We start from the raw sequence: 10,526 nt of genomic DNA, 5'->3' as shown, positions 1-10,526 counted from the left end.
ATGATAGCAAAAAAAGTCTGAAGATGTAAAAAGCTTTCACATGAATGCAAGATCTGAAACCCTGCTGGCAAGAAGGGCCCCTTTGGGGAACTTACTCACTCCCCTCCCACACACACCCTTTTTCTGCTTAGGGCTAAGAGACAAGGGGTCTACATAACGCAGATGGGGCCCAGAATTCAGTGGGCATCACTACGTGTTAGTACATTCTTTGAGGGTCAAATTTGTGTCCAACTTGCTCCTGTGAATCTCTTGCGGATTTTTGTCACCTCACTCTCACCATTACCCAGGAGCACAAGATAACCCCATAGGTCCAATGTGGAGAAATTTTGCCCTCATAAAAGTATATTCAGACCTCCAGAACCCTCCCATTCTGCCTCCCACTGGTTCCCACTGAGCAAGTTTGTTTTGATGTTTGTATTCCAGGGACCAACTGGGCTGTGTTCTCCATGACAGGGACAAAGAAAAAGGTCAATATGAAGGCTTTTAAAATTAACAAATATGGTTTAAGTTCCTCACAAAATAAAGCCATGGGTGGAATCTGAGATTACAAGTCCAACGGAAAGAAGCATCATGAGAGTAATCTGGTCACTCACTCCTCAGACACAGCCCTGGAAGTCACTGGAGAGCAGGCACAGAACCTCGCACACAGTTAGTGTTCACATATATTTGATAAAGAAGCACCTTCTCTCTGGAGCAGTGACTCGGAAGGCAGGAGGATCACAAGTTCCGGGCCTGCCTGGGCAACTTAGCAAGACCCTGTCTCAAATTTTTTAAAAAGGGTTGGAAAAGTAGCTCAGAGGTAGAGCACCCCTGGGTTCGATCCCCAAAAATCGAAAGAAAGAAAAAAAAAAAAAAAAAAAAAAAAAAGAGAAAAGAAAGACTGTCTTCCAGGCATCGCTGTAGACAGCTGACTGGCACTTTGTCCGCCTGTTCCTGAGGGATTTAGATCTCAAGGACTTGATGAGGCCAACAAACAGCAGGGTCGCAGCACCTCCTGCGGACAACACCAGGAGTTCCACGCAGCCACTGCTCTCCCCAGCTCTAGATACAGGGTCCCGGCCAAGCAAGACAGCAGCTCCGGAATGGGAAGCGTGACTACCTGGACGTCAGGGGCCTGGAAGGAGAGCAGCTGGTAGAAGAACTCCATTTCCCTTAGGCCCTCGCGCGCGACTCCATTTCCCACAATACCTTCTCTACTTCCGGTGCTGCCAAGGAGCCGCGGACGGCTTCCGGGTTTGGGCCTTGGCTCTGCGGTAGAGGCGGCGGCGGAGCGGGACGCGGGCAGCGGGAGCTGGGTTACCGGCATGGATGTATCCGGGCAGGAGACCGATTGGCGGAGTACCGCCTTCCGGCAGAAGCTGGTTAGTCAAATGTGAGTAGGGACCGGGGCGGGGGACGGGATGGCCGGACATTCCTTTCTTGCGCGGTGGGCGAGGCCGAGGCTGGACCCAGCTCTGGACCCGGGGCCCGGGAACCTGCGGGGTCTCTAGGGCACCTAGATACTTAAGGCACCCGCGACTTTAGTGAGACCTAGGGTGCGACCCGCCGGTGGTTACCTCCTCTGTTGACCGGCAAGGACTGCTTGTTAGCTTTCCTGGGGCCGAACTCTGCAAACCAAGGAGCCTTGGCTTATGAGTCATCATTCTGAGCTTTCTCATTCGTCATTTGTATGCTTTGGGTGCACACTTTCCCCCTCTTTGGTTCACACTGGATACGGAAAGGGAAAGAGGCGGCCCGTAATGGTTTTACCAGGGCTAAGTGCTTCGTGATTTCTCTTCCAGAAAAGCACTTCAGGATGGGGGTGGGATGTATATGTATGGGGAGGAGTGTGTGTGTGTGTGTGTGTGTGTGTGTGTGTGTGTGTGTCCACTTTGGGCGGTAGGAACAAAGAATCTAAAGATGACCCGCCGGCGTAGTGTGGACTTGGCCAAAGGGTGACAGGAAGCGGCTGTCAGGAAGCGATCATTGATTCTGGAGGAGGTAGTGAAGAACTGAAATTGGTGTCTCCTCCCAACGGAACTCCAGTCCCTCACCACTGAGTACTTGTTTAATTTAGCAGTTTTTTTTTTTTTTAATTTAGCAGTTTTTAACTGAGCTTACTGGAGAGTAGTGCTCACCACAAAATTGCCAGAAACACAACCCCTACCTGGGAGATGGCACTGTCCATAAAGGAATAGCCAGTTCCTTGCAGTGCTGCCTCATGCTGTGGGTGCTGCAGGGGCTTCTTGCAAAGTCTCAGTTAGCTGACCAGGAGCAGCCTTGTGGAGTAGGTGATGAATAAACTGAGACCTAGAAAGCCATGTGTGAAGAACTACCATTCCAAGCAGAAGATTGGGGAAATAAGAACACTTAACTGCATGAAGGACCTTGTTGAGGCTGAGAGTTCTGGGGTTGGGGAGTAAGGAGGTTCTGGAGATAATGGATGAGGGTGAACAGGTGCTGTCATGTTAGTGGTGGGGTGTTGTGTTAAGGAGTTGAGCCTGTATTTGGCAAGTAGCCTACTTTAAGGTCGTGAAATGCAGGCCATGTTGGGAAGATCCCCTGAGTCCTTGGAAATGAATCAAGGACAGAAGACAGGCCATTAAGGCTGGTTTGGGAGTTTTGTTGAGCTGTTGGGGGGACACATACCTGTCTTTCATTATGTATTCCTCCTGGTAGATCACTGCTTGTCACATTGCTCTGTAAAATGGTTGTGGGATGACTTAATTAGACAGGAGATTATAAAGGCCTGCATTACACAGGGTGGAAACTGAAAGAGGAAGACAGATTCCAGAGAAAGGGAAGCTTGTGGACAATTCTTGATGACTAACTAGGGGTGGGATGAGGCAGTGTGGATGGAAGGAAGCAGACTGTGTGGATGGAAGGAAGCAGACTGAATGCTGGGAAACCTTAGTACAGTGGAAGAAGTGGTGTTAGTGACTCCTGGCATTGCCACAGTATAGCCTCTGGAGAGTTCTGCAGACATTGCAGCATCATTGAACAGCATTTTGAAGAATTTGAGTTATTTCTGGGTGAAATCTTGAGGGATAATCCACTTCAGGGCTCCTGCTAGAAAAGCCCCCAGGGCAAGGATTTTTCTTCTGGAAAGCCCAGTATTGAGAATAAGTCCTCATCACAGGTCATGAGGGAGGGCTGGAGAAGTATCAGAGGACTGGGGGGAACATTGAAAAGTTTCTTTTGGGTGTTAAGATCAACCAATGAATACTTCATGGTTCGGCGTCCTTGTGCTTCCAGGAGAACTGAATTTATTCTTTTTTCTTCTGGGGAAGGCGCTACTGGGGATTGAACTTCCAGAGGTGCTTTATCACTGAGCTACATCTCCGGCCCTTTTAATTTTTTTAATTGAGTTAAGGGTCTTATTAAGTTAAGACCCTTATTAATAAGCGTCTTGTTAAGCTGCTGAGGCTGGTCTTGAACTTGGTATCCTCCTGCTTCAACCTCCTGAGTTGCTGGGATTGTAGGCATGTACTACCACACCCAGCTTTTTTTTTTTTGCCAGGTTGCCCCCTGTGTATTTTTATATTACTGCTGTAAAAAAATTACCACACATTTAGCATCTTGAAACAACAGAAATTTATAATCTGGTTATTTCTGTAGGTCAGAAGTTCAGATAGGCTAAACTGGGTCTCCTGATTAAGAGTCTTATAAAACTGAAATCAAGATGTTGTCAGGATAAATTTCTTGCTGGAGGCACTGGAATAGAATCTGCTTGCAAGCCCATTCAGACTGCTGGCTAAATTCACCTCCTTACACTTGTAAGACTGAGGTGTCCTCTTTCTTTCCTGGCTTTTTGCCTGGGGTCAGTTTTTATTACTAGAGGTTGTTCCTTTTTATGCTTTCTGTATGACCCCTTCTAGCACAGTTCTGCCACATCTGTGATTTCAGCTAGAGAAAATTCTGTGCTTTTCATGGCTTAGTTTAGAATTGGGTTCACTTTGGTAATCCAAGATAATCTGCTTCAAGTCTATCCTTTAAATACACCTTTTGGGGAAGTAGATTTTTACATCTCAGAGTCCCTTTTGCCATGTAATGTAGCATATTTCCAGGTTCCAGAGATTAGGACCTGCATCCCTTTGAGGGAGAGGGTATTCTACCACAGCTGAGTATGCAGCTTCAAAGATGGCCTTCCTAATGTGATGTGGGTGTTTTTATTTCTCAGATTTGCCTGTTTTTTTCTCTAGGTTTCACTTTCCTGGTGTCTATTCATTGTGTTCACAAGGTTAAAAAAGGATTTGTATGAGGGTATTTTACACATCTGTAATTTTAACTTCCTGCAGTGTTTATGCTGTTATTTAAAATAAGCTATTTTGGAAAGTGCTTTGAACCCAAGTGATTTATAGTACATGAAGCAATAAAGCATAGACCTGAATGGTAAAGCCCTGGCTTCAATCCCTAGTATCATCAAAAAGAAAGCATAGCAAAGAACAGGGAAGTTTCATTTGAGGATTTACCAAAGTATAAGCTAATCTGACTCCCACTGAGAAAGAGGGATTTTGAATTGAGACTGGTTAATAGAATCCTAACCAGTCCTAGCGTGTGTGAGGAATCTTGTTAAGTCTTGGTCCTCCTATACTGAGTCTGTCTATCTGAACCTTTCCTGAACTGCAGCCTTTCCCTTTCTGCCCATCCACTCCTTCCTCCCCCAGCAGCACAGGTGAGGGTGATGTGCAGCCAAGGGGTTCATGCCACTGCCTATCAGCGACCTCCCTTAGCATTACAATAAAACGCCAGCTGTCCCACTCTCCAAGCCTCTTTTTTTTTTTTTTTTTTTTTGTGGTACTGGGGATCAAACTCAGGGCCTTGTGCTTGTGAGGCAAGCACTCTACCAGCTGAGCTATCTCCCCAGCCCTCCAAGCCTCTTAACCTGGCCTGGTTTGTCTTCTCATCTTGTTCTAGACTCTGGCTCTTCCAATTCTTGAACATTCCAAGCTCTTCCTTTGTTCTTTCTCTCTTTCTCTCTCTCTTTTTTTTTTTTGGCTTGTACGCCTGTGTGTGTGTGTTACTGGGAATTGAACCCAGGAATACCATGCCACAGAGCTATATCTCCCAGCCTTTTTTATTTTGAGACAGGGTCTTGCTAAGTTTCACAGACTGGCCAAGAACTTTTGGTCTTCCTGCCTCAGCCTTGTGAGTAGCTGGGATTATAAGGTGTGCATCCCTTTGTTATTTGTCTTTAGGTGCTGGGGATTGAACCCAGGATTTTGTGCATGTTGTGCATACTAAGTATACACTTCCCCACTGAGCTACACTCCCAGTACCTGTACATTTTTTAAACCTGTATTATCAAGAATGTAAGGTATTCAAAAATAAGATTTCTCCCTACTGTTGTTATGAGCAGCAGCTTCTCTGTCTGCTTCAATATCAAATATTCTGGATCCTTCTCTAAGCTCCCCAGCCTGCACTGCCTAAAGTGGCTTACCTACTTAGATAGGTCTTAATTGTTCTTTTTAGTTTCCCAAGGGACTCCAGTCTTCTGCAGTTTGGAAGAGTGTAGGAGGAAGTATTTCCCTGGGGGCTGCATGAGCCACCTCTCACAGGACAGTGGTGTTCTTGAGCCAATGGTTGTGATGAAGCTCTGGAATCCCCACTTTCTCCACTGGTTAGCTTACTTATCTTGGGCACTATTTGATCTTTCTGGATTGTGTCCATTTGTGAAAGAATAGGAGTCCAGTTTGTCTTATAGTTATGGTGGGAGGGACAATGAAGAAACAAACCTCCGTGCAAGCTTTTACAGAGGTCTGGGAACTCAATGATGAGCTCTCGAATGTTTCTTCCTGTGCCCTTGCAGGGGTAGGTGATTCTATAACCTTGGATACGGAAGGTGATACCTGAGGCCTGGTTTGGGGACTCAGTGACAGTTAAAGGAGTCTGTAGAGACAGGATAGTTGGGAAGCTGTTGTAGGTTCAGATTGGCTCTTCATTGACTGCCCACTTTTCCTTCAGAGATCTCAGAAGTGACCTTTAGAGACCCCTGAACTGGCCTTTGTAGGGTTTGGGCCTTCCTGGGGGATTACTGGGTTAATGTTAGTGGGTCTTTGGTCTACAGGCTCTAGTGACTAGTGCAGTGCCTAACATGGAGTAGGTTCATAGAAAATTTGTAAGCAGTGAGTGAATGAAAGGACTTCATCAGTTTTTCCCCAGTTCTTTTTTTTTTTTTTTTTTGTGGTGCTGGGGATTTGAACCCAGGGCCTTGTGCTTATAAGGCAAGCACTCTACCAACTGAGCTATATCCCCAGCCCTTTCCCCAGTTCTTTTGAATTTCCTGCCATCCTACTCTTGAGGCTTTTATCCCTCTCACTCCTTAGTATAGTGATTGTTTTTGGGGCTGAACAGAATGAAGGGGGAGGAAACAGTGGAGAGGGGCAGCCTTGTATTCAGGCTCTGGCAAAGTGTCAGAAGGGGGTCAGGAGAACATGGGCAAATCAAGGGCAAACAGGTCAGCTGCCTCTTCCAGTAAAGCATCAAGGGAGGTAACGATCTGTAGGTCTTGCACCTAAGATATATGGAGAGTTAGACCTGTACCACAAGCAGAAAGTCAAGTGCTGTTTAGTCCGAAGGAACAACAAGGATCAAAGAAAACAAACAATGGAACAGCAGCTTTCAAGGGTCTGGGTGGGTGGCTGCTTCAAAAGTATGGATACGACTGGGGATATAGCTCAATTGGTAGAGTGTTTGCCTTGCAAGCACAAGGCCCTGGGTTCAATCCCAGCACCACACACAAAAAATTATGGAGAGTACCCTTAAACTTGGAAGTCCAGATCCTACTTGTGAGTCATGGTCCCTCCAGGCAAAAGCCAACAAGTTTTAGTGGTACTTTTTTCCTGTCACTTTTCCTAGTTGGGCCTCCCAACAGCTGAATGCCATTCTGGCTCTTATTTTCCAGTGGGAAGTCTACTAGAGTTCCTCTGCCTTCTTCATAGCCTTTGGTGGTTTAAGGGAGTATGCTGGTTTATAGGTGTTTGTGTACAACCTGTTGCTAGAATGTCTTCTTTCCAAGGCCAGGAGCTTTGTCCGCCCCTGTGATTACCTCTATAGGGCCACGGCCCTATTAGCACTGCTTCTGATTGGCAACCAAGAAGTGATTGTTGAGCCTCTAGACCAGTAGTGACATGGTTGAAGGAAAGTAAGCTCTCATTCCTGAGTCCCTCTGCTCAGGAGTTAGGGGCTTTCTCAGCAAAAGCACTAGCAGCTGAAATGTAGTGGGTGTGCTGTGCTAAGCCCTGTGGCATGATTTGACATGGGACTCATCATTTGTAAGATAAGGAAACTGAGGCCTAGAGAAGAGGACACTGCTGCTTGTAATTACTCTGAATGTTACAAATGAATGCTTATTGGACCATAGCATGACAGGAGAAGCACATCAGCTTTTAATCTTGGAAAGAGAGGTTGTGTCCATTTGGGGGTCTGGGGGACAACTTGAAATTAACCAGAGCCAACTATACTGGGAGCTCTGACAGAGAAGCCTGTTGTTGGGTATACCTCCTGTTTATAATTTTAGCAACTCCCCATGGGTCTTTGTACCCCAAAAAGTGAAGACAGGGGCAGCTAACAAGCCCTTATTGATCTTTGGCCCCAGCCACATGCTACAGGCAGCCCCTTAGCTCCTTTTGTAAATGACCCCACCCATCTACCATAACTGTGTCCTTAAATCCCTTCCTGGCCAGAGGTCTTAGTGACTATATGAGGTCTTTGTGGCTAGATGAGGATCCGTGCTGGGCATAGTGAGGTTGGGAGGTCCATGACCACATGATTATCTCCCTGCCACTGTCATGGTAGGGCCAGGGGGTACCTGCCTCTATTAAAGCGTTCTATGGGACGGTAATTATGGTCAAATATTAAGGAAAAATTGTAAAGATTCTAATGAAATTTTTTAAAATTCAAGGTGAAAAATTAAAACCATAAGACTAAGTAGAATTGTCCATATACCCATCACTCAGCTTCCAACAGTTACCAACTCCTGTTTCTCATACTTGTCCTCCCCCCAGTTGTTTTGGTGCTTTGGATATTTTAGTGGTTGCCTCCTGACAGTGGGTTTGATTTTGAGTCTCCATACCTCCTCCTGGGTCTGCACCTTCCTGCTGCATCCTACCAGACTGACTGTGGTTCCTCAGATGAGCACATCTCTTGCCCCTGGCTGCTCTGCATCCAGTTTGTTCCCCTGCCTGAAAAACTCGTTCTTCTGAGACTGAGCTGTGTAGCCCTCCTCCCAAGAGTGTGGTCCTCCCCGTACCCCACACTCTGCTCTACCCAGATGCTTGGTAAAGAGATACCAGTTCACACTTGAATAGTTTGAAGACCTGTCTTACACTGGACTGAACTCCTCATGGCAGGAACAGCATGAATGTTTTTTGGAATTAGTGTCAATTCCTGTCACCATGAGTACTGTAACAAACAGGATTTTTGGATCCATCCAGAGTAGGTTTCCTGAGCATCAGTATGAACCTTTTTGGGTGCTGTGATAATGGGAAACTCACCTGTTGGGTCATTCACCTTGGGTAGAGATAGGCGTAACTTTGCATCAAGATGCAGGCAAACCAACAAAATTAATTGGGCACGTATAAATTAGAATCATTTTTCTGGAAAACCCTTTGGCATAAAGTTCCATTTCCTAAGGCATTTCCTCCAGGGACATAATCTAGGAGTGTTCAAAGCTTGATGGTGTTGAGAATGCAGTAATCATTGCTTCATCTGAGGAGTGGGACAATTGAAACAAACAAGGAGGGAGCATAGTTAGCACTGTTGTAGCTGCAGATGGTGGATTCTGTGCTGGTGGTGATAATGATGTGAGAGCCCTCTATAATGTATAAATATCAGCGAGAACCTATTGCCAAACAGGATATGTGGTATAAGCTGAGTTTTTTTTAAATGAGCATCATCAGCTGATGATGAGTGATTTTAATTTTCTTTGTAATTTTTAGTACGTTATGTACAAAAGTATTTTTGTCAAGAATGAACATATGTTCCTTTTGTAATTGAAAATATGTTCACAAGATGGACCTCATCTATACTTAAATTGACCACAGCTAGCAACATGAAGTGGAAAGTCACTGTATGCTTTGCATTCAGGGTAGGTAACCTTCCTCACCTAGGCCCGCAGTTTCAGATCAGCCTTCCTAAGACCATTCTAGCCTTTCTACCCCTGCAAAGGAATTTGAGGATCTTTCCCTTTTTTTCATAAACTGTCCTTCCTACTAACCCTGTCTCATGCTGGCACAAGAATCCTGTATCACACTGTGCCTCACTGGACCCCATTGTGGCCAGCTCACCCCATCTCCTCTGAATTTTCTTCTTCCCTTGTCAAGTTTTAACCTTGGTCTTGCCCCCTTTTGATGATCTCCAATGGCTCATCCCACAGTGATTCCTGCTACCTCGGTTTATAGAGTTCTCACTGGATGCCTTCTGACATGAAATTCACATTTTAATTTTTTTGTGTGTGTATGCGTGTGCATGCTATTTTTACATTTATACGGTGCTGGCTTCTATAGCCTATCAAAGTTGGGGCTATTAGGGGTACATAAACTCCAAATAGGTCTCATTTTGATCTCTCATTTTTCATTGAGATTTATTTATTTATTATTTTTACTTTTGAACCCAGGGATGCTCTACAACTGAGCTATCTCCCCAGCCCTTTTTATTTTCTATTGCCCAGCTGACCTCAAATTTGTAATCCTCCTGCCTTAGCCTCCCAAGCACCGAGGTTACAGATGTGCTCCACTGTATAGGTTTAGACATTGATTTAAAGACAAAGGAGAGTAAGGGCTGTTTCTAGGTGGTTCTGTTTAATAGATAAGCAAAATGTATGCCTAATCCTGGAAAACAAAAGGAAATAAAATAGGAGCCAAGTCTTCTTCAATCACCTCTAAACCACTGCTCCATAAAGGAGATGCTTATTTCAACTTCCAGAATGAACCTGTGTCTCAGATGTGAGACTGTTAATAAAGATCCCATATTGAATGAATTAAGTATTTTGAGGTGAAATAACTGTAATTTAGGGCAGTGAGTCTTTGAAAGAGATACTTGACCTTTTCCCTGAGCCCTAAATCTCCATATTTTGAGCTTTTTATTTTGAGAATGTTTCAAATATAGGGACAGTTGTAAGGATGATGAAAACCCTTGACTGTGCCTTTTTCCAGGTTTCTGCCACATTCTCATTTATGCCATTTTCTTATGCTTTATTGAGTGCTGTCTTGCTCCCTAGGACCTCCTTTAGTTCCTGCTTCCTGTTAGCTCTTGGCCCCACAAGCTTCTTTTAACTGCCCGCCTTAGAACCTGCCCAAGGGTTAGGGCTGGGGCAGGTCGGGAGATGGAGTAAGGTGTGACTGGGCTTCAGGGCAACTTTTGAGCTGCACCACTTGTATTCAATCTGAGAGAAGGGGCTGCAGGGGCAACATGGGAGGGGCATCTGGGCCAACTGCTAGAAACCAGAAAGACCTCCATCTCCAGGGCTACAACTTTTTACAGCCTATTTCTCTTGCTTGTTCCTGTGTTAGTCAACTGGGCTCTGGTGGCAGGCAGGGCAGTGCATA

The 10,526-nt window shown here is 45.4% G+C and overlaps 1 protein-coding gene across 7 annotated transcripts in view; it reads left to right on the top strand.

Annotated features, from left to right (window-relative positions):
• The first annotated feature begins 1,210 nt into the window (after positions 1-1,210).
• Med15 (mediator complex subunit 15) overlaps positions 1,211-10,526 on the top strand; it is a 67,016-nt gene continuing 57,700 nt past the window's right edge. Inside the window, exon 1 of one of the 7 annotated variants that reach the window (XM_047560405.1) lies at positions 1,211-1,372. In XM_047560405.1, the coding sequence (XP_047416361.1) occupies positions 1,305-1,372 (68 nt within the window). In that variant the 5' untranslated portion in view covers positions 1,211-1,304. The remainder of the gene's footprint in view (positions 1,373-10,526) is intronic. The other 6 variants (XM_047560402.1, XM_047560406.1, XM_047560404.1 and 3 more) reach the window with 6 other exon arrangements.

Source organism: Sciurus carolinensis, chromosome 8 (assembly GCF_902686445.1).
Source record: "Sciurus carolinensis chromosome 8, mSciCar1.2, whole genome shotgun sequence".
NCBI classification, from domain to species: Eukaryota; Metazoa; Chordata; class Mammalia; order Rodentia; family Sciuridae; genus Sciurus; species Sciurus carolinensis.
The sequence above is the reverse complement of the archived record's forward strand: the minus strand, read 5'-3'. Positions and strand labels throughout refer to the sequence as shown.